This window comes from Sciurus carolinensis, chromosome 8, assembly GCF_902686445.1.
Source record: "Sciurus carolinensis chromosome 8, mSciCar1.2, whole genome shotgun sequence".
NCBI classification, from domain to species: domain Eukaryota; kingdom Metazoa; phylum Chordata; class Mammalia; order Rodentia; family Sciuridae; genus Sciurus; species Sciurus carolinensis.
The window spans coordinates 76,584,372-76,609,835 of record NC_062220.1 but is presented as its reverse complement, the minus strand read 5'-3'; the positions used below and the strand labels follow the sequence as shown (position 1 = coordinate 76,609,835).

The window sequence follows — 25,464 nt, the reverse complement described above, 5'->3', positions numbered from 1 at the left end:
AGCAGTCTTGGTCAAACTGTGGTCTGGTTGATAATTATCTCAGTTCTGGTTTTGTGAGGTTATTCTGGAGAAGTCCTTATTTGTGGTGTCAATTTTCATTTGCTGTTCAGGATGTTTATCTGTCAGACCTGTGGTCCTGAATGGGGCTATTCAGTTCCCATGAGAGGATTATTCTGGCTAATGGGAGCAATCTCATCATAAGGTTATCTGCCTGCAGGACTCTGCTATTCCTGGAAGGTATAAGGCAAGACTGGGGGCTTCTAGACACCACTCCAGGAGTCTAGAGCAGGAGTTCATTAAAGCTGGCATTGAGTTTTCCTGCTGATTTTGAAAGTACCTTACTTATTCTTATCTTGATGTCCTCAGTCTTGAAGGGGAAAAGATAGTTTGGGTAAATTTAGGGCTAATAAACCTTATATTACCACTTTTGAGGTATACTCCTTAAATGATTCCAAGATCCATGTGCAGAGTTTATCAAGGATCTGTAAACAGATACAGAATGAAACCAGAGATGCCAATACTTATCCTGTTTTCAGTTACTCATTGGGTATCTGCAGGTCCAGATAAAAATGCAGTGCAAAGCAGTTTTTAGTTCTCTGTTATATAACTAGTTAAAAGAGGTGCTAGAAAAGGTGAAATGAAAGAAGAGACATGTTTTTATGTTTGACAGAAGTCTTACAATTAAGGTCTGAAAGTTTTTTCTTTGGGAAACAATATATCTAGTTTTACATAATTTTTCTCTTTCCTTGTGGAAGCAAATTTTATCTTGTGGAAGTTTTAGTTCATAATTTTTACCAAACAAAAAATGTCACATATTCTAACATTTGTACCTCCAAGAGCTTTTGTCTTGATTTGAAAAGAACATATAAAGAGGATGAAGTCACCACTATTGAAATCTGTGGGGCAGACCAGTGTGGGTGTGGAGCTGCTGAACACACAATGGGAAGATTGTTTTGTTGATGTGAAAAGAAAAAATGTTTCCCACTGAAACTGAAGGAGGAGATTGGGTATGCTTATGGTAATTACCTGTGCTATAATTCTGCCACATACCTTCAGGGTGATCCAAATGTCTAACTATAATATAATGGAAAACACCAAATTCATGGGAGAGGTTGCTAACAAGGAAAATATGAAGCAAATTGGTTAGAAGATACCTTTCTCACCCGCTACACATACACATTTCACTGATACTTAAGGTACAAGGTTTTAATTATCAGTCTTGCTAAACTCTGGATTTTTTTTTTTTTTTTAAGGACTTTGAAGAATTTTGTAGAACCTTTCTTCAGATGTAGAGCTCTCTAGAGATAGAGCAGGGTGGTAGCAATGAAAGGGACCTCACTTCTTCCTATCTCTCAGCAAATGTTTAAAAATAGTTGACACTATATACTGCTCTGAATGTAGTAAGAATGTATAAGTAGGAAGATGTGATCAGTCTTTCAATAGTTCCTGTATTCATTAATTTAGTGATAAATGCTAATTAGGAAGTAGTCATTGGATGTAGAGTTGAACTAAGGAAATGTGGTTCCCTATCCTTAAGGAGTTTACTGCCTAGTTAGAGATAAAACAATAAACAAATGCAAATACAAAACAATGTTTAATTTTAGATTGTACAAATAGTCTAAGAAAAATGAACTATATATGTAAGACAACCTTGAAATAGATTTATTGGGAGAAGAGGGCAGTGATTGAAATCTCTTGGCAAACACAGTATTTATTTAGGCCTAAAAGGATAATTAGGAATTGTCTATTTAAAGAGCAAACCAAAAGGAACAATATTTGAAGGGAACATAAGGAACTTCATTCAGAAAACTGAGGTCAGGTTTCTGTGATTGGTGGGAGACCGAGAGGCAATCTTGTAGGCTTGCTAAGTTGACTACTGTTACTGTTAGTATCACTATTTTCATTTTGTCTGAAGAGCAAAATGAATGGTAGAGATTTTAGCTGGAAATGACATGATCCAACTTGGCTTCAGTAAAACTTCATGCTGGCTGCTGCTTCCTTCCAAAGACTAAGACATGGAGTACTTAATGTTCTTATGTATTGTATTACTCCTAAACATATAAGCACATTCAACCCAATTTTCATCCATGAAATGGAAGCTCCTTCGGAATGTTGATCTCTACCCTGAACAAGTAGGGATAGAGGAGGGTGTGTGTGTGTGTGTGTGTGTGTGTATGTGTGTGTATTTTCCTTATCCACTCCTTCCTATTTCCTGGAGCATATAATTTAATTATTGTTTTGTTTAACCACAAATGACAAACCAGAGTATAACTGAAAACTCCTCGTTTTCCTAGGTGTAAAGCATGCTCTGGTTTGGTTGAAGGTCTTGTATGGTCCCTAATTTATTTTTTATATTTATCTTTTTTTATTTTTATTTATTTATATATACTTTGTTTCCAGTGTATATAGCTGTGTCTTTTGTTATTGACCTCACTAAATTCAATGTATGGGGTTAGTCAAACATTGTACACCTCTCTAAGTTCAGTGTAGGATATTAGTCAAACAAAACATCAAAAATAGCAGACAAAGTCAGAGTAAAGTAAAAATGAATTCAACAGCAAATTAAACCAAAGTATCTTAAGACTCATTCAAAATCTTTTTTTTTTATGATTATTTTGATACCTATGACAGCATATTTTAATATGAAAAGACAGGGTTTCCACTTATTTACTGAGAATAATTAATAATAGTGAAATGGAGGCGGGCCAAGATGGCGGACTAGAGGGCGGCTGCATTTCACGCTGCTCCAGGACGCAAGATTGAAAAGAGGAGATAGAGACTTGGGACCAACTCAAAGCTGCCGGGTGAGTCTCTCCTGTTGGGGAGGCGTCCCGGATGGGGCGGTAGCCCCGGAACGCAGGGAATTTGTGAAGTGGAGTTGCTCGGCGAGACGCCCTTCCCCCCGCTGGAGCGGTAAACACGGACAACTGGGATCATCGTAGAGGAGGCGGCTCAGCATAGCGCTTGGACTCGAGCAGCCGCTGGGGCTCCGGGTGACTGCCTGGGGAGGAGCTGCGTGGCGAGCTGTTTGGACCCAGAGTGACCGCTTCCGAACACCGGGGGGTTGCCCGGAGGAGGAGAGGCCCGGCGGGTCGCTTGGGTCTAGGAGTGATTGCATCAGAGCCACGGGCGGTTGCCAGAGGAGGAGCTGCGTGGTGAGCTGTTTGAACTCAGAGCGAGCGCTCCTGAGTGCCGGGAGGTTGCCCGGAGGAGGAGGAGGAGAGGAGGAGCGCGGCGTGTTGCTTGACCTGGGAGTGACTGCATCAGAGCTGCGGGCGGTTGCCGAAGGAGGAGCTGTGTGACGAGCTGTTTGAACTCGGAGCAGCTGCTCCAGAACACTGGTGGCCTGCCTGGAGGAGGAGAGCGGTGGGACGCTTAGTCTGGGAGTGACTGCATCAGAACCACAGGCGGTTGCCAGAGGAGGAGGCGAGTGGTGAGCTGATTGGACTAAAAGCAACCGCTCCTGAACACTGGTGGCCTGCCTGGAGAAGGAGCGTGGTGAGTCACCTGGTCTCGGAGCCACCGCTCCTGAACACCCGGGGGACTACCCCAAGGAGGAGGAGGAGGAACAGGGCGGGTCACTTGGACTTGGAGTGACTGCCTAGGGCTACGGGTGGTTGGCGGGAGGAGGAGACTCGAAGTGAGTTGTTTGGATTCCTAGTGACTGCGTCGGAAACCGGGCGGCTGTCCGGAGGAGGAGGTGTGTGGCGGGTCTCTGTGTCTCGGAGCTATTGTACGGGGCTCCAGGTGGTGGCTCAGGGGAGGGGCTGCATAGCCAGGCGATTGGTGCAGAGCAGGGTCCCAGGACCCAGGCGGCTTCTTGCTGGAAGAGCCGCACAGAGACACGCCTAGGGGCGGAGCGAAGTTTCCAGGGCGGCGGGCAGATTCTCTGGGAGAGGCAGCCTAAGGAGACTCACCTGCGAAGGGTGAGGCTCCCAGGCCCAGGACGTAGGTCTGGGCCCCTGGGATCGTTGCAGAAGAAGACAGCCCAGCCCAGGTGGTAGTTGTAGATTGAGGGAAACCTCTAGGAGGGCAACTGACTAGCGAGACGTCCCCACCGAGTGACTCTTCCCGGCCGGGGGAGGTTTTCCCATAGGGACGGTAAAGCCAGAGACATAGGCACAAACAGGCCTTGCCTCAGCCCACAGTCTACTTCCCCATTGGATGACCATTGGTCAACAAGTGGAGGCACCTCCGCCCACTAGCAGGGAATATACGCCACCTGAGGGTTACCACACCTAGAGAGGCAGCTTCTTCGTGGAGCTTTGCATTATCAACCTCCTCCAAGACTTCAGGCTACTGAAGGATAAGAGGGGATATACTAGCAATCTTCAGGGACATTATAAGTTGATAGAGGAAATCTGCAATATATTAATGACCCACTGATCCCTGAACAATATGAGAAAACAAGGGAAGAAAATGCCCCAAACAAATCTAGATGTTACATCAATAAAATCCAACGACAGCATGGCAGAAGAAATGACAGAAAGGGAGTTCAGAATGTACATAATTAAAATGATTAGGGAAGCAAACGATGAGATGAAAGAGCAAATGCAGGCATTGAACGATCGCACCAATCGACAGTTAACAGAGCAAATTCAGGAAGCAAAAGATCATTTCAATAAAGAGTTAGAGATATTGAAAAAAAACCAAACAGAAATCCTTGAAATGAAGGAAACAATAAACCAAATTAAGAACTCCATAGAAAGCATAACCAATAGGATAGAACAGCTGGAAGACAGAACTTCAGATATTGAAGACAAAATATTTAACCTCGAAAACAAAGTTGAACAAACAGAGAAGATGGTGAGAAATCATGAACAGAATCTCCAAGAACTATGGGATATCATGAAAAGGCCAAATTTGAGAATTATTGGGATTGAGGAAGGCTTAGAGAAACAAACCAAAGGAATGAACAATCTATTTGAAGAAATAATATCAGAAAATTTCCCAAATCTGAAGAATGAAATGGAAGATCAAGTCCAAGAGGCTTATAGGACTCCAAATACACAAAATTACAACAGACCCACACCAAGGCACATTATAATGAAAATACCTAACATACAAAATAAAGACAGAATTTTAAAGGCTGTGAGAGAAAAGAACCAAATTACATTCAGGGGGAAGCCAATACGGATATCAGCAGATTTTTCAATCCAGACCCTAAAGGCTAGAAGGGCCTGGAACAACATTTTTCAAGCTCTGAAAGAAAATGGATGCCAACCAAGAATCTTATACCCAGCAAAACTTACCTTCAAATTTGACGATGAAATAAGATCATTCCATGATAAACAAAAGCTAAAAGAATTTACAAAGAGAAAGCCAGCATTACAGAACATTCTCAGCAAAATATTCCATGAGGAAGAGATAAAAAACAAAGAAGCAAATCAGCAAAGGGAGGAATTATCCTAAAGGAACTGTCAAATAAAGGAGGAACCAAGATGTGTCAAAAATTTTAAATATGAACCAAATGACTGGGAATACAAATCATATCTCAATAATAACCCTGAATGTTAATGGCCTGAATTCATCAATCAAAAGACATAGACTGGCAGATTGGATTAAAAAGAAAGATCCAACAATATGTTGCCTGCAAGAGACTCACCTCATAGAAAGAGATACCCATAGACTAAAGGTGAAAGGATGGGGAAAAACATACCATGCACATGGGCTCAGCAAAAAAGCTGGAGTATCCATCCTCATTTCAGATAATGTGGACTTCAAGCCAATGTTAGTTAGAAGGGATAAAGAAGGACATTTCATACTGCTTAAGGGAAGCATAAATCAGCAAGATATAACAATCATAAACATCTATGCCCCAAACAGTGGCTCATCCATGTATGTTAAACAAATCCTTCTCAATTTTAGAAACCAAATAGACCATAACACAATAATACTAGGTGATTTTAACACGCCTCTTTCACCACTGGACAGATCTTCCAAACAAAAATTGAACAAAGAAACCATAGATCTCAATAACACAATCAATAATTTAGACTTAACAGACATTTATAGAATATACCATCCAACCAAGAGCGAATACACTTTCTTCTCAGCAGCACATGGATCCTTCTCTAAAATAGACCATATATTATGCCACAAAGCTAATGTCAGCAAATACAAGAAGATAGAGACACTACCTTGTATTCTATCAGATCATAATGGATTGAAGTTACAAATTAATGAAAGAGTAAAAAACAGAAACTACTCCAACACCTGGAGATTAAACAATATGCTACTATATGATGAATGGATAACAGAAGATATTAGGAAGGAAATTAAAAAATTCTTAGAGGTAAACGAGAACAAAGAAACAACATATCAAAATCTCTGGGACACTATGAAAGCGGTACTTAGAGGAAGATTTATTTCATGGAGCGCATTTAATAAAAGAAGTAAAACTGAAAAAATAAATGACCTAACACTACAGCTCAAAGCCCTAGAAAAAGAAGAACAGACCAACACCAAAAGTAGTAGAAGACAGGAAATAGTTAAACTGAGAGCTGAAATCAACGAAATTGAAACGAAAGAAACAATACAAAAAATTGACAAAATAAATAGTTTGTTCTTCGAAAAAATAAACAAAATTGATAAACCTTTAGCCACACTAACAAAGAGAAGACGAGAGAAAACCCAAATCACTAAAATTCGGAATGAACAAGGAAATATCACAACAGACACGACCGAAATACAAAACATAATTAGAAGCTATTTTGAAAATCTATACTCCAACAAAATAGAAAATTTCGAAGACATCAACAGGTTTCTAGAGACATATGAATTGCCTAAACTGAACGAGGAGGACATACACAATTTAAATAGACCAATTTCAAGTAATGAAATAGAAGAAGTCATCAAAAGCCTTCCAACAAAGAAAAGTCCAGGACCAGATGGGTTCTCAGCCGAGTTCTACAAAACTTTTAAAGAAGAACTCATTCCAATACTTCTCAAAGTATTCCAGAAAATAGAAGAGGAGGGAACTCTCCCAAACTCATTCTATGAAGCCAATATTACCCTGATTCCTAAACCAGACAGAGACACATCGAGGAAAGAAAATTTCAGACCAATATCCTTAATGAACATCGACACAAAAATTCTCAACAAAATTTTAGCAAATCGCATACAAAAACATATTAAAAAGATAGTGCACCGTGATCAAGTGGGTTTTATCCCAGGGATGCAAGGTTGGTTCAACATCAGAAAATCAATAAATGTCATTCACCATATCAATAGACTTAAAGTCAAGAATCACATGATTATTTCGATAGATGCAGAAAAAGCATTTGATAAAATACAGCACCCCTTCATGCTCAAAACACTAGAAAAAATAGGGATAGTGGGAACATTCCTTAACATTGTAAAGGCCATCTACACTAAACCCATTGCTAATATCATTCTAAATGGTGAAAAACTGAAAGCATTCCCTCTAAAAACTGGAACAAGGCAGGGATGCCCTCTTTCACCACTTCTATTCAATATCGTCCTTGAAACTCTAGCCAGAGCAATTAGACAGACCAAAGAAATTAAAGGGATACGAATAGGAAAAGAAGAACTCAAACTATCCCTATTTGCTGATGATATGATGGTATACTTAGAGGAACCAGGAAATTCCACCAGAAAACTTTTAGATCTCATAAGTGAATTCAGTAAAGTAGCGGGATATAAGATCAATGCACATAAATCGAAGGCATTTTTATATATAAGCGATGAATCTTCAGAAAGAGAAATTAGGAAAACTACCCCATTCACAATAGCTTCGAAAAAAATAAAGTATTTGGGAATCAATCTCACAAAAGAGGTGAAAGACCTCTACAATGAGAACTACAGAACACTAAAGAAAGAAATTCAAGAAAACCTTAGAAGATGGAAAGATCTCCCATGTTCTTGGATAGGAAGAATTAATATTGTCAAAATGGCCATACTACCAAAAGTGCTATACAGATTCAATGCAATTCCAATTAAAATCCCAATGATGTACCTTACAGAAATAGAGCAAGCAATTATGAAATTCATCTGGAAGAATAAAAAACCCAGAATAGCTAAAGCAATCCTTGGCAGAAAAAGTGAAGCAGGGGGTATCGCAATACCAGATCTTCAACTCTAGTACAACGCAATAGTAACAAAAACGGCATGGTATTGGTACCAAAATAGAAAGGTGGATCAATGGTACAGAATAGAGGACACGGACACAAACCCAAATAAATACAATTTTCTCATACTAGACAAAGGGGCCAAAAATATGCAATGGAGAAAAGATAGCCTCTTCAACAAATGGTGCTGGGAGAATTGGAAATCCATATGCAACAGAATGAAACTAAACCCATATCTCTCACCATGCCCGAAACTAAACTCAAAATGGATTAAGGATCTCGGAATCAGACCAGAGACCTTGCATCTTATAGAAGAAAAAGTAGGTCCAGAGCTTCAACATGTCGGCTTAGGACCAGACTTCCTCAACAGGACTCCCATAGCACAAGAAATAAAAGCAAGAATTAATAACTGGGATAGATTCAAACTAAAAAGCTTTCTCTCAGCAAAGGAAACTATCAGCAATGCAAAGAAAGAGCCTACAGAGTGGGAGAAAATCTTTGCCAATCATACTTCAGATAGAGCGCTAATCTCCAGAATCTATAAAGAACTCAAAAAACTCTACACCAAGAATGTAAATAATCCAATTGACAAATGGGCTAAGGAAATGAATAGACACTTCACAGAAGAAGATCTACAAGCAATCAACAAACATATGGAAAAATGTTCAACATCTCTAGTAATAAGAGAAATGCAAATCAAAACCACCCTAAGATTCCATCTCACCCCAATTAGAATGGCAATTATCAAGAATACAAGCAACAACAGGTGTTGGCGAGGATGTGGGGAGAAAGGTACACTCATTCATTGCTGGTGGGGCTGCAAATTAGTGCAGCCACTCTGGAAAGCAGTGTGGAGATTCCTTAGAAAACTTGGAATGGAAACACCATTTGACCCAGCTATCCCACTCCTTGGCCTATACCCAAAGGATTTAAAATCAGCATATTACAGAGATACAGCCACATCAATGTTCATAGCTGCTCAGTTCACAATAGCCAGATTGTGGAACCAACCTAGATGTCCTTCAATTGATGAATGGATAAAGAAAATGTGGTATATATATACAATGGAATATTACTCAGCCATAAAGAACGATAAAATTATGGCATTTGCAGGCAAATGGATGAAACTGGAGAATATCATGCTAAGTGAGATAAGCCAATCTCAAAAAACCAAAGGAAGAATGATATCGCTAATAAGTGGATGATGACACATAATGGGGGGTGGGAAGGGTTAGTGTTGGGGTTGGAGTTGGGTTTAGGGAGGGGGGCAGGAATGGAGGAAGGAAGGACTGTATAGATGGAGGGGAAGGGTGGGAGGGGGGGAAGGGAAAAAATGGCAGAATGAATCAAACAACATTACCCTATGTAAATTTATGATTACACAAATGGTATGCCTTTACGCCATGTACAGACAGAGAAACAACATGTATCCCATTTGTTTACAATAAAAAGAAAAAATAATAATAATAGTGAAATGACACTGTACAGCCTTTTCTTCTCATAGCCCTCTGACTCTGAATGGCAGCAACTGCAGTTCACTTTGAAGATGCGAGAGGTGTGTGTGTGTGCATGGAAACAAGCCTAGAAACCAGCTGAGGACCATCCCACTAAATCCCCTTGGTTAGCCAGATTTTGTGATGAGTTCTCCAGAGTGAAAAGAGAGTATGAACCTACTGAACTATATGGTTACTCAAGATGGTGTTTATTATGTTTATATATAATAAAATTAGTTTATAATTGGTTGTCATAATTTTAAAATATTATTGATGAGGGAGGTAGGGTAATCTTCAAATGCCACTTGCTCTGTTTTTTGTCTGTGTATTTAATACAGCTGTACATTTTTTTTTTTTTTTTTTTTTTTTGCGGTGCTGGGGATTGAACCAGGGCCTTGTGCTTGCGAGGCAGGCACTTTACCAACTGACTATATCCCCAGCCCACAGCTTTACATTTTTGAGTGTATATTTTGAGTGTCTATTGTTGAGATAAAAGAACCTGTGAAAGTATTACTCTTCCTAAAAGAATCAAATTGGTAATTTGTAAAGAGAGTCTTGTGCATCCTTGTCCCCTTAAAAATGATGTCATTGCTCACAAATTCTAGACAAACCTTATGTTAAGTTTAAAAAAAAAATAAAAAGCACATGTTGTCTTATCTACTAGAGTAAGACCATTTGCGTTGGTTGGAAAATAGTTCTGGCTACGTTTCATTCCAAGTAATGATAGCTTTTGCTTTTGATATAGAGTCTAAGCACCCTGGTTAGTGCCTGAGATGACTAGGGCAGAGGAACTGTCAGACTGGATTTGGTAATAACACAGTCTTTGTAAATATATGCTTGGAGGAAGATGAAAACATGAATTTCCACAGGTGTTTCATTTCAAAAAAGAATTAGGAAGGCATTGGGATTTAGTGTTTGATAGTTATGAGATGACACTGACCTTTCCTTGTTTGAATGCATTCTGTGAATTTCTCTGGTGGGGAACATAGAGGGAGATCCTACTCATCAGTACCTTCAGTATCTCCCTGACTTGCCTCTTTGTGTCATTTAATTCCATAGAAGCAATATTTTCTAACATAAAAAGTTCATACACAATTTTGTTGAACATATAAGGAAGATACATGTATTGGAAGAACACCCAAACTACCCTGTCTCCCATCTGCTAATTCCCGTATTGAAGCATGTCAATGTACTTATAGAAGTCTGCTCTTAGTGCTGAGGATAAAAAGATGATTAAGATTCAGGTATTCTGGCTGAGAATAATGACAAATAAACAGATAACTACTGTAGAGCAACCATCAAAACATATAAAAAAAAAGTAAAACTATAAGCATTTAGTATTGGGCTTATATTTCTGAAGTCAGGTTTTGTTATAGTTTAGATATGAAGTGTCCCCCCAGAACTCATGTGTGAGACAATGCAAGAAAGTTCAGAAGTGAAATGATTGGGTCATGGGAGTTTTAAACTAATTAGTGCATCAATTCAGTGATAGGATTAACTGGGTATTAACTGTAGCTGGTAAGGTAGATGGAGAAGGTAGGTTACTGTGGGTGTACCTTTGGGGTATATATTTTGTCTCTGGTGAGCACGTGCTCTCTTCCTCTGCTTCATGGTATGAAGTTCTGAACTCCTTTCCTCTGCCACACCCATCTGCCATGATGTTCTGCCTCACTTGGACCCATAGCAATGGAGCTGGCTTTCAGTGGACTGAGCCTCACAAATTTTCTTCATCTAAAATTGTTCTTCTCAGGTATTTTGGTCACAGCTGCAAAAATACTGACTAAAACAGGATCTTATCTTCTAATTCAGGAAATTGATTTCATGTTTACAGTAAATATTTCTAGAAGGAAAATTCATATAGAATTTGGAAAGAAATTATTCTTTTTGCTTGGCAGCAGAGCTCAGTGGTAGAGTGCTTGCTTAGCATGCACAGGGTCCTTTACAGCATGGCAAAGTAAATACATAAAGAAAATCACTCATTTAACATATAGGTTGTAGTTACCAGCCCCCAACAGTTGATTTCAGTGAATATGTGCATATTAAGTTGCTTGTGCTTTAAAAATTGAGATGCGGTTCTAGGCTTCTGCGATTTTATTTCATTGCTTCGTTTTACTCTGTTCAATAAAGCACATGATATTTCTTATTTTATACTAATATTTCCCATAACAAATTGAGTTAGGAGATACATTTCAACTATTGGTATGCAGAATTATTCTACTTTACAGTGCCAAAAAGTAGATTATTCTGGTTTCTAGTGGCTTTAACTAAATGTTTTCAGAATTTTGGTAGTTACAGGAAAATTTAACCAAATATACATCTTGAGCTCCTGATGAGAATAAATTATCTATCACTGGGTTACCCTAAAACCTGCTTCCAAAGTTTATAACTATAACTTGCCCATCTGTTTGGGGTAAAAATCTTTTTTTCTCTCTTCCATAGATTTGCATTGACTACTCAATGTATATGAGTCAGCTTCCCTCTAGATTGGCCAATCATTTAAGATCTTTCACAATCTCAGGAGGCTAAGGCAGGAGGATTGCAAGTTTGAGGCCAGCTTCAGCAATTTAGGGAAACCCTCAGCACTTAGTGAGACCCTGTTTCAAAATAGAAAGGGCTATGAATGTAACTCGATGGGTAAAGCACCCCGTGGGTTCAATCCCCAGTATTTAAAAACAAACCCACCCCCCCAAAAAAAACCAAAACCCAAAACCTTCGACAGTGTATATTTCTGTTTATAATGTTATCACCATCATGTTCCAATCTTGTCTTCCTTGTGTCTCAAAGTTAGTTTTTTCCTCTTTGCTCGCAGCATTCTTCTTGATTGTGTGCCTTCCCTACTTGTGTATTTTAAGGTTTAATGCTTAGTCTATTGTTATGGTTCCCATGAATTTCTCCCTATTTTTCTAGTTCTTGGATTTCTGAAATTACTCAACAATGCTGTCATTCTGCACATCCTACTTTCTTGTTACTTGTACATATATCTTTCACCACCTCTTATCACTGATCCCTTGCACAGTGCTCTGTATGTGGTAGGAATCAGATAAATAGTTGTGGTTAATGATGATAGGATGATGTACAAGTGAGCTTCTGGAATACCTCTCCACCTGGACATTTGCCAAACACGTTTCTGTAGATAGAGGTAGCTACTGGGTGTCCATCAATCATGTGAACAGTTGAAAAAATTTTGAGACATAAAGTACACCCAAGAAGTTCTGATTGATTTCCTAACAAGAAGCAAGGGCTATGTTCCAAAGAGGAGGGAAGGGAAGGGCACGTTGCAGATGTTGCATCGATTAGATGAACTGGAGTCAGCAAGGGTGATGAAACTGGTGGTGAGCAGTCCTTCTGTAAGGAAAAGGGAGACAGCAATGGAGAAAAGAGATCATTGGAGGGGGCCTAGCCGTGGGGTGAAGAAGTACATCCACAAGCAACATTTCAAAATTCTTCAGAATGTATAATAAGATTTTATATCAAGATTGAATCTACCTTTCTGTATCATCTAGAAAAGTCCTGCTTTAAAAATATCCTGAGGTATACATGTGTTCACATACATCTGAAACAAGTCATATGGTTGGGTTTTGGCTATTTTGTTGAAAATGTTATTTATAATGTTTTAAAAATATTTTGAGCCTATAGGGTAAATAATGTCTATTCAATAGGACAGTAATATATTTCTTACAGTGGAAAGTTGTATGAAATGGAAATTTTCAATATAAATATAGCAAGTATATTTTTCTTTCAAGAGGAAAATACAGTAATGAAAAATAGCTTGCGTACTATGTAGAATCTGAAGAAATACAATGGTAGTATTCAGGTTGATTCTAGTAATTTCAGGTTAGTGACATTTTCCCTACAATATAATTGATTTGTTTTAGTGTAATTTTTACATGGAAACAGTCTGAAATTTTATTTTAATACATATCTGGCTGTATCCATATTAGAAAAAAATAAATTTTGTACATGTAAATTAGATTTTGATGTAAATTTGGTGAAATTTTGAAGGAAGATTAGTTGAAGTAATAAATTCTTTAATTTTAATCATGCGTGCTATGCTTAAGGTATAATAAAATATGTAATTAATTTTAGATTACACAGGAAGTTAGTAGTTTTGGTTTTGTTAAAGTTCTCTTTCAATTGCTGGAATGGCACACACTCCTCAGTAAATTTACCTACTAAAACAAGAGAGGACTTTTAGATTAATGTAGGTTGAGTGATTGAACTTGGTGCCTCAAAGTGTGATCCATGGACTAGTAACATCAACATTAACTGGAAGCTTTTCAGAAATATTCTTAGGCATCATCCATATCTAAGAAAATCAAAATCTGTATTTATAACAAGATTTCCCAGAATTCTGATGCACACTAAACTTTGAGAAACACAGGTGTGAATGTTTTTATCTTCTCATCGTAATATAAGCTGCTTGAGGACAGAAACTTCTCACTCATTTATATGGACTCAGTATGTAATCTAGTCCTCAATAAGTATTTGTCAAATAAATGAGAGTTTATATTGATCCATCACTGACTAGGATAATCTTCATGACTCTGTATTTTTAGTTAAGACACAGGATTTATTTCATCTTGTGAATTCTTAGCTTGCAAATGTTTTATGCATTGCTATTAAACATAAACAGATTATATTACTGAATATATCTTTACAACATATCATTCTTTGTCATTTCAGCTACGTAATAACTACAAATTGTGTTTGCCAAACACGATTTATGAGTTAAGGCATATCATTTCCCATTTATTTACAACACTGTCTACTAGTTATACTATAATATTATGTTCTGTAGTAAAACCTCAACAGTTTGAGCAGATTTGTATTTGGTAGATTTACATTTTGTTTAGACACTATCCAGCTTTGTATATAAAACCTGTATAAGCAATTGGGAGTCTTGAATTCTTTACGATAGGTACTCAGCTTTGTTAGGATTAGGGCTTGCTATTTTCCATTGCTTGCTCTTTGTAACTTCGTATCATAACAGTAGTTAGCCTTTGAAGTGAATTTTGACAGGAGGAAATCACAAAGGAAGAGTGTTCTTAAGGGACTATTACTGCAATGATCTTAATTGCTCAGCATATATTACATATAGTAGTTCAAAAGCATTTGATTCTTTTGTAAGGTCAAGTCTGAAGATCTTTTAGATGATTTCTTCCAACCATCCAGGACCCAGAAAAATTTTCAGATTTAGGAGATTGTGTGAACCAGCAATGAAAGTTGTTGGTACTCAATTGATGTCTTCCAGATTATTTTCCTGAGTTGCTTTTGTACCTATGGTATGGTACTCATCTGAGTAATGGTCTGGTGACTTCCATGATAAGGTAAATGTACCTAGAATAACAGTGGTGGCCAGTGTACTTTGGATGTGTGAACTGAGGGGATCCAGCAGACCAGAGTCTAAGTGCTTTCCCTATTTTGGCCATGTTATTCTGAATAGGTTATTTAAACTTCTGTGTCTTCTTTATCTATAGCATGAGGACAATGATAATACCTGCCTATGCATATATGTGCTACATATTTCAATGCATAATTATTTAAAGCATTAGCACAGATTCCAGTAAATGAGTATTAAATGTTGAAGGGTAATGGATATATTATGTTTTGAAATGCCGTCTAAAAGTTGGAATGGAAGTTGGAGTGGACTAATAACAGCAAGCATTTAAATGTATTATGATGTGCAAGAATGATTATCAGAACTTCACATATATTCAAAGCAAACAAGGTGACTGACCTGACAGCATACACAGTAGACTTTCTAGAACAGTGCTTATTGGGGAAAACCCATGAATTCAGGAACAGAGGCAGTGCTCACTACATTATGCAGCAAAGCAAAGGGATCTTAATGACTACTTTGTTAGACTTCAATCTTTGTACGGTGTGACTTTTAAGTCATGTAATTAGGGAAATACTAGTCCTTCCCCTGTGTGATAAGGGATTATGATACAACAGTAGTGTGACATGGTAGATCCCTGGTTATAATGCTTTTCTGCCTATCTGGTGTATAGGTTTGGGAGTATATCAAGACTTTCTTTGGTATGACCTTCTGGCTACAGTCTGAGTACTACGGTGGCAGTTCATGAAGTAGAGAGTCACTGGTACAATCCACCAGCTTACTGTTCACAGTTAAGTGTCCTATAATTAGTGTAACTGCAGACTGGTAACCTGATGGATTTATCACCTCAAATCTCTACCAAGATTGAATACCTTAAAGCTGTAGCTTCATTCCAGAAACTTTTCAGAAGATTGACCTATATGGAAAAGGAGTATTGGAAAAATTAATTCTTACCTCTCACACATTAATTTAGCAAACCCTTATTTCAAGTCTATGAGGTTTTCATTTTACCGATGAGTAAAATGAACCATAAGGCTTAAGTAATTTATCAAAACTCACATAGCTAGAAAATCCTAGAGATAGATTCAAATCCAGAGAGCTTAGTGTGAGTCCGTTCTTAATTACAAAAGAAAATTATAAAATCTAATTCAAATTAAGAATATCAGGATGTGTGACTCAAGGGTAGAGTGCTTGCCTGATATGTGAGGCACTGAGTTCAATCCTCAGCACCACATAAAAATAAATAAACAAAAGTACTGTATGCATGTACAACTAAAAAAGAAATTAAAAAAACAAATTAAGAATATAGTAAATACTCAATGCTAGGTGATCACCACCAACAAAAGATTTAATTGTAATTATGTCTACAGAGTGGAAGGAAAAATGCATCTTTCTACAGCTCCCTTGAACCCACATTGGTCCTATTGTTTGAATAGGAGGGAGGTGAGAAATGAGCAGATTAGAAATGACCAATCAACATGTTCTCTAAAGAGGGTTGTCTTTTTGGAAGCAAATTTTTGAATCTCTGACACATGGAACTTGAACCAAAACCTTTTAGTTTCAGTTAAGCCCTCGATCTTCTTGAAATAAAACTTCTTGACAATCCATCTTTCTTCCTAATATACATGGTTTAAAAAGTATTTTGAATATGCAGATGTTTGTATTTAATTAATGGTGAATCTTTACTGAATTCTTATTTGTAATCCAGAAAGCAAAGTATTTAATACTTTTGGTATCCTCTAATTTTACTGAACACATTGGAAAATCTTTTTAAATGTTGTTAAAATGTTTTTTGAACCAAAATATTTACATAACAAGAAGTTCATGTAGCCAGAAAATTGTTCCATTTGTTGTGTTTGAGTGTGGAATGATACCTGTTGCTAAAAATAGAGGAAGAGGGTCTTTGAGTTTGATATTTGTGTTGTACGGAAGAGTCGTATGGTTGGATTTTGAATAGATGATGGAGCTATTAGTGACAGATTCACTATTGATCTACTCTAGTAGGTGTTATACACAAATAAGTAATGTTTGCTGTTATGGCTTGGATATGAGATGACACCGAAAGCTCAGGTGTGAGATAATGCAAGAATTTTCAGAGGTAAAATGATAGATTGTGAGACTTATAACCTTATCAGTGGATTAATCTATTTATAAGGATTAGCTGGGTTTTAACCAGGTGAATAGGAAAATATAGGTGACTGGAGAGGTGCTTTTGGGTTTTATATTTTGTTCCTGGTGAGCAGAACTCTCTATTTCCTGTTGCCATGTCCTGAACTTGCTTTATTCCTCCATACCTTTCCACCATGATATTCTGCCTCACCTTGGGCTCCATGAGGTATGGCGTCAGTTGTCTGTTGACTGATCTCTCTGAAACTGTGAGCCAAAATAACTTTTTCTCCAGTATGTTGTTTTTAGATTATGTATTTAGATTAAATATATATATATCTAAATATGTATATGTGTGTATATGTATATGTGTGTATATATATATGTAGATATATATGTACACACATATATATACACACACAGATATCTATAATTGCATGTTCTTCAAAAAATGAAAGAGAAGCTTTGTTTTAGGAACAGTATTGTTAATATACTCTTAATACTAATGAATGGTTCCCTTTTTCAAGAATGTGCCACAAAAAGTAAAATAATTTCTTGAAATATTTAAAAATATAACAGTGAAAACCAGGTAGATAATGATAAAATAAAGGTAATTTACAAAATTTTCCTTTCTTTAGAGCTTTCCAAAAAGAAAAATAGTAAGCAAAGCAAATAAAAATGTGGCGGGCGACGCCCGGGGTCTCATCACAAAGACCAAGCTAAGACCAAGCTAAGATGGCAGCTGGCACAGCACCAGTGGGCGTGTAGTTTGTCTCTCACTGTAAACAGGAAGATGAGCACACTGGCTATCCCTGTCAGACCACGCCTAAGCTACCAATAGTAATATTCCAAGACTTACTTCCCCTTGGCAACAAGTTTCTGATTGGTTTGTTAACTGTATATAAGTGAGTATTCTTCCTGTAATAAAAGTCTTCCGTCCAAGCAAGAAGGGAGTTGTGGGTGTTTCACCTTATGTCGCGCTGATCGGCGACATAAAAATGCTAACAGGAAGTGAACAAAGCCAAGGGACCCCACTTGATGCAAAATTGTAAAATGTAGCAGTCAAGAAAGAAACTGAACCAATCAGGTTCATGATGGCTTCTCCACCCTGACTGTGGGTTCCTGAGACCTTGTGTAGGGGCAAATGGTGATTTGTTAAACTCAGATAAATCTTATGGTGTTAAAATAGCTGCAGATGGAGGTACTGAAATGAAGACCAGGGGAGGCAGAAAAATTCCTCACGAGTAGAAAAATCCCTCAATTCTCTGTAGTAAGAGAGAATTAGGGAGAGGGGCTATTTTCAATGTCGACATTTTAAAAAAATTTTTCAACTCAGAAAATAATCAAGAAACTATATGTTATACTAAAAATAATCAGAGCACATACAAATCAGATGAAATATGGAAAAAACCTCAAACCTCTCCCTATCCCTAAGATATCCTCATACCTGTTTATTTTATAGAACTAAGTAAGACTCTGAATTAAAAAAGGTGAAAAACTTCCAAGAGGCTAATAGTGATTGAATAAGAGAACAAATTAAGACTAGAAGAATATTATTAAAGAACTAATTTGTCCTTTAGAAATAGCAATGCAGTGTTGTAAATATCATATTAGTATAAGAGAGGAAAAAATTGAGATAATCATAGCATATTCAAAGACAAAATATATTTGAATGATAATGGCATTTACCATATGGAAAATTTTTATATATATAGAAAAACCAAGAAAGATTTTTGAAAGTTAGAAAAACTTTCTTGAAATGACAAACTGATTCTGAATAATCAAAGACGAAGTGTGTTAGGAAAAATGGAGAAACCATAACTGTCACTCAAACTTACTTTGATTAAGGTTTAAACTTCTTTTCAGAAACAATTCTTCAGGAATGTACTTAGGTACAGAAACCAAAAACAAAAATTCCAAGTAGAAGTACAGAATGATTAGCCTCTTACATCTCCAGAATTTCTTCCACATATAATGAAGCTTTGTCTAAGAACTTCAAATGAATGTGGAATCCAAGACTATTGCCACAGGTCAAATTGTCCTTTAGTTACAAAGACAAAAGGAAAGAGAATTTCAAATACAAGATTTATGAGGACTTCTTTGAAAAACTGTTCAACATTGAAATCTACCCAATAAAATGATGAATGGAGCATAGATGAGTAACAAATGTATAAGAAACAGCAAGGAGGCAGTCAGTGTTGAAAGACATTGACCAGTGACTACAAATCTGTGAGGGGAAGAAAGTGTGAAGCGAAGGTTTATTCTTAGATCAGCTATTCTTAGAGTATGAAAGCAAAAACTCAGGAGTATAAAGTGGGGGCCTTTTTTGTATACATGTTTTAAAAACCCACAAACACTCAGAGATGAAGTTCACTCAATGAAGAAATTGATTAAAGTTGGTAATTTAAAAATAGAGAAATGTTTAAAAGTCAGTTTCTTTGTATGTAGATAAGTTATGTCTAATGCATTTTTATGATGGTTACAGAATCGAATATGAATGTAATAAATCTTGTCAGGATACAAACATGAGCAGAGATAGGTGATGGGCATAAGTTAAAATGGACTCTCTTCTTTTGTGAGAGGATAATTTAAGTGATTACTACCTACAAATGATTGGGTTGTCATTAAAAGTTCAGTGTCTTTATCATTTTATTATTTTTTCTTAATCATTAGAACCTAACATCTCTGGATGTGGAGAATTATCTGAAGTTTAGAAGTACCTTCTGTTTTACTGAGTTTGGCTTACTTTTATTAAAATTAGATAATTAAAAGTGACACATATAGTATAGTCCCATTTTAATAAAAGATATTTATATTTTTGATCCATTATTTTGTCCTTCTCGCTTATTGTATATATAATTCATACAGAATTGTCAGAAAGATGCATAACTGACATTCAAAGTGATTTTTTTTTGGAGTTGTATTTTTCAGTGAAGTTTTAAAAAACCTTTCTAATAGCTTCTACACATGGCTAATTTTAAGGACACCTACAGTTTTTCTTGACAACAGGACCTTCTTCCTTTAAAAAGCTAAGGTGGCAAAGTTTAAAAGCACTTGTTTAAACATTTCCACTTGTTTAAACATTTCCTGTTGGTAAAAATAATTCAGATTTCCAAATCCTGCCCTCAAGGATTTTCCCTATCTTTTTAACGTTTAGGAGCTAAACATTAAATGCTAACTGAGGCATTTTTAAAGTGAATTGTGTTTTTGCTTATGCACACTTATTGAAGGTAAGATCTCAAGATGTGGTTGCCTTATATCTGTATGTCAGAAACTTGGCAGGATCTGAGATTATACCCTACTTGAATGCCAACTAGTCTGCCTGACACACCACTATAGTTACTGGCAGCAGACTGAAGACTCCACAGTCAGAGAAAAGACAAGGTGTTATTCAAAACCACAACAGTAGTTTGAGTCATTGTGTAGCAGTTTTTCTGAATTACAGATCCCATGGACAGATGCAGTAAGGGTTAATTATTACTAGGCAGTGGGGTGCATTAAAAAGAACTTTGATATTAGGGAACCCTGGTCTTGTACATGGCCTGCTGTCAAACTGTCTCATTCTTCTGTCACAAGAGAGACATTATTATTTTGGAATGTAATGAGAATCTGCTCCAGGGAAATGGATGTCCCTATCTTTGCTTTCTGGAAAATAAGCAAATCTTCCCTATGAAGAGACATATCTGTCATTGCAAGTCTGCCTACTATGCAAACATCCTTGAAAAGACAGTATGGAGCAAATTAACTGTTAATGCCTTTGAAAATGTTTGGATACGTGAGAGACCCAAGAAAAATTGTCTTCTTGTGATATCTAGAAGATGTGACTCATTGACCCAATTTAATGTTGCACGGGGGAAGCTGATTTCTTCTCTACTGAAGTATTAATACATAACTGATGACATGGAAGTTATTGTGTGTGCACGCAGGCACAATAAGAATTTTAAATGGAAACTTAAAATGTTTGAGCCAGTTAACTTTAGAGCAAAGCAAGGATCTTGAAACATTTATCAATTTCTAAAATTCTGTCAGAATTCTAAAAGATTAAGCTGTAGAATAGATAAAGCTTTTACAAGTAAAACATCAAACTGTGTTACTTGAGAACAGCATTGTATTATAGAACTGTAAATTGTGAATAATTCTAGATGTAATACCTGCTTCTAAGTGAAGCAATTTACTATGTTCTTATTTGTTCAAATAATATTCATTATTCATGGCATATTTCAAATATCTTTTTCTTGGTAACATGATAAACTTAAGCATGGTTTTATTTTTGTATATTGTCCTAGGCTTTATGTGTCTTTCCCATAGCAGTTATATGCTACATTGTTGATATTTTCATGTTTCATTTTTCTATCCAGTTTGTAAAATTTTCCTATTTGTCTTTTCTTCTAGCATGTACAAGTCACATCTCAGGCTCTGTATAATGCTGGCAGTGATATTCAACAAATCAACTTAGAACAATGCTACAATTTTGTTTGTGTGAATGTAAGTAGAATATATACATTATTGGAAGTATTTGAGTATCTAAACAAGTGTAATGCCAAAGACAGCTAATTTTTCTTAATCTTTAAATATTTGAACATAAGGTTTTAAAAGATGAGTTATATTATTTAGTATGGATTTGGAAATTTTATTTTTATCTTCTGAAATACAGAAATAACACTTCTTATCAAGCTAATGCTCATAAAAGAGGGCAATGTTTCTTCAGATAGTTTTGTTAAATTTTCTTTTTTTTTTTTTAACCTGGAATGAAGTAAAGTATACAACTTAGTTTGAATTCATAGCTCAAATTTAATATGTATAATCTATAAGTATTCTTTAAAACTGATTTAAAAATAATCTTGGTAAATATTTTGAATGCTTTATATAATTGGTTCATTTTTCTCCTTGAGTTAACTTTTAAATCATATTAGAACTTTTTCCACTTCATTTTATTTTCTTGCTCTTCCAGGTTAAAACACCTGATTTCCGAGAAACCCAAAAGTTACTGAGTATGCTTGAAGAGAGCAACTTTTCCCTTTTATATCCCATTGTTGTGGTTTCGGTAAGTGAATGAATGCAGATTTTTCTCATCAAACTTGTGCTTGCTTCCTCCTGTGTTTCTATTTAATAAAATTTATCCCATTGATAGCCTTGACCCAAACTTAGAAGAAACTTTTCTTTGTGGATTTTTTGGTCTTTCTCTCTTGCTATTACTGCTGTGGACACTTTGTTACTGCAGTCATTTGGTTGAACTGTCAGGTTCAGAAAGCTATTTAGTTCAACCTAACCTAGCAAACGGTTTCATTTCTTTTTCTTCATTAAAATGGCAATCTATGTGACTAAGTTGACTAGTTATTGGGATAATGTAGAAGAGCTTTATTTAGCATATTGCCATAATGTCAATTAGCAAAGAAATCCCAAGGCTTAAAAACAAAAGATGAGAAAGAAATCTAATAAGAAAATCTGTTTCTTGGGTTCATCTTCTCTTTTCCATAGAAAGTATAAATAGAAGGAGTACAAATTAAAGAGAATTTGTAAAAAAAAAAAAAAAAAAAAAAAAAAAAAAAAAAAAAAAATCAACGAAAATTTTGGAGAGGTGTTTTTGGTACTGGGTATTGAACCCAGGGACAATTTAACCAGTGAACTAGATCCCCAGACTTTAAAATTTTTTTTTCTTTTTTTTTTTTAAAGCGGGAATGAGATGACTCAAAGTTCACTGTCATTTTCAGGAAAATTTGTAAATCCAGACTCTACAGTCACCACTCCATCTAAGAAGGCTGCATTCTTTACTCCAGTCTGATTCCTGAGCTTTGGTCATACATTTACAATTTTCTATTGGGTATTTCCTTTGTGGTACTTCAATTCTCAACTTCAGCATATCAAATTTATCATTGGTTTTGTCTGCTTTTTCACTGCTGTGAACAAAATACCTGACAAGAATGATTTCAGAGGGGGAAAAGTTTGTTTTAGGGCTCATGGATTTCAGAGGTCTAATTCTAAAGTTGGCCAGATCCATTACTGTGGACCTAAGGTATGCAGAACTGTGTGGAGGAGGAAAGAAACTCAAGACACAATATATATCCCCCAAAGGTCCATATACCCTCATTGAACCATCTCCTCCAGTCACAACAGACTTGCCTACAGTTATCACTCAATTAATGCCTTCAGGTGGGGTTAACACACTGATTAGGTTAATGCTCTCAAAACCCTATAATTTCACCTTTGAATATTTTTGCATTGTCTTACACATGAGCTTTTGGGGGACACCTAGTACTAAATCATAACAATTACCAAAGCACATTAAAATATGTTATCCCTAATGTCTCTTCATGGCTGTACTTTTGCCACAGGTTGTGACAGCATAGTCATGTTGGAACCTTTGTTGTTTTTGGTTTTTTTCCTCTCTTTCTCCACCAAATACACTCATATACATGCTGAGTTTTTAAACTGCTGTTTCTTTTGCTCATTGCTACTCTTGTATTTTAACCTTGACTGTTGTATTGACTTTGACTTCATGGGTCCAGTAAATGCTGTAATTGTTTAGATACCTAATGATCTGTATCAAACCAAGAGAAAAAATGGACAGTTTTCCAGTTAAAGTAGAAGTGTCTTAGAACTAGTTTAAGAATTGTAAGTTGATATGCTATAAACTTAAATATTATTTTGAATATTTAATATTTAACATTAAAAATTTATTTTGAATTGGGGGATTATCACTTCATATCTGTATGCTGTTTTTCTGTTGCATGAGCATACTTAGTGTAGTATATTAAGGTTATTAAACTTAATTGGAAAATAGGTCATTAGAATTTCTTTAGAATCCATAGACTTAGGATGTGCATCACTGGGAAGGATGGAATACAGAATGCTAGCTTCTTTGATGGGATGGTGGGTGCAGAGACTGACTTTTTGAATTATCCTGAAAATAATTGTGAGTATAGATGATCAGCTTTCATCCTTTTGCCCTTTGATATGGATTCTACTGTATGTGACCAAAAGCCCATTTTAGTTTCTTGTGAATATTTTATTCACAAGAATAAATGGTGGTAGAACCATTCAGATATTCCCCAGATTAATAGATGTGTGGAAAATATTTTAATAATTATAAAATAACAGAAAACAAAGGACTTAATTAAAGTCTAGATGTCTTAGAGTTTGTATGTTAGTAAGAAAAAAAATACACATAAATACATATAGCATTTGGGTATATGCATATGAATACACACACAGGCATATATACCTCTGTATGTAATTAGACATTACATGTTCTAGGCACCCCAGAGGCTATAGAATACACTTTTATATGAATTAACTTTGTTACAAAGTTAGAACAAGGAGAAAGTTCCATGCTACTATCTTTTTATTTTGTTTTTAAATGGTAAACAACTTTAAATTCTGAGAATGGTCAAAAAGGAGTCTGATTATTTTTTTCCCTTAACAGGTAGGCTTTACTCAGCAGAAATATATTAGAAAATGACATCGAAATCAGAGAAAAAATGTGTTTTGGCATTATGTGATTCAGTAGATATTGAATGCATGTATTGTTCATGTTGAAAGACCTATTTTGCTAACTAGGAGCTGTGACTCACTGCTGCTACACAGCATCACCTGAGAGTGTCATAGTGCTAGTCTGAGAGAATATGAAAAGGCAAACTTTAAAGTTTGGTTTCTATTGAATGCATATTGGTTTTCTATTATAGTAAAGTCCAAATATTTTAAGTGGTTCCACTTAAAATCATAAGGTGGTGCCCATTTGTATTGCTATCCCCTTTATCAGATTGCATCACTAAGAGGGTTGTCTGACTAGGCACAGTGATATAGCTATAATTCCAGTGACACAGGAGGATCACAAGTTTGAGGTCAGCCCGGGCAACTTCTCTAGATAAAATTAAAACAAATAGAAATAAAAAGGTTGTGGGAGGTAGCTCAGTGGTAGAGCAACCCCAGTTTCTATTCCTAGTACTGCCAAAAAGAAAAAAAAAAAAAGTTATTAGAGTGGCCTAATAACACTACCCTACAGATATGGGATGTATCCTGTTCTTTATTTTCCAATTTTATGTGTTTATGCTCATTACTCAAATAATGAACAAATGCTTAGAAAATAATGAATGTCCTAAAATACTAAATTTGGAAAAAGTCTCTCAGAAAAAGTATAGGCTTTTATCTACAGTAAATAAGAATGAAAGGCACTAAGAATCTAAACTGAGGCTGAGTTCCTTGCTTAGAAATTATTGATCAGAGTTTTTCTCCCTCAGCAATTAAGAAAAGAGATTTTAGGAGGCAAAATTACCTATTGCTGTTTTCCAGACAAGGTTATATAAAACCACTTGTAAAACCAAATAACTTCTCATAAAACAAGCAAAATAGGGATTCTAATTTACTTGGTTCTGTTGGGTTTCCACAAAACATTCTTTGGTACTATCAAATCAAATAATGGAATACACATTTTTATATA

General features: G+C 36.2%; 1 protein-coding gene across 2 annotated transcripts in view; it reads left to right on the top strand.

Moving 5' to 3' along the window:
• Crppa (CDP-L-ribitol pyrophosphorylase A) overlaps positions 1-25,464 on the top strand; it is a 322,232-nt gene that overhangs the window by 144,446 nt on the left and 152,322 nt on the right. For both annotated transcript variants that reach the window (XM_047562282.1, XM_047562281.1), the window contains 2 exons: positions 21,420-21,512; positions 21,979-22,071. In XM_047562282.1, coding sequence (XP_047418238.1) covers positions 21,420-21,512; positions 21,979-22,071 — 186 coding nt within the window. The remainder of the gene's footprint in view (positions 1-21,419; positions 21,513-21,978; positions 22,072-25,464) is intronic.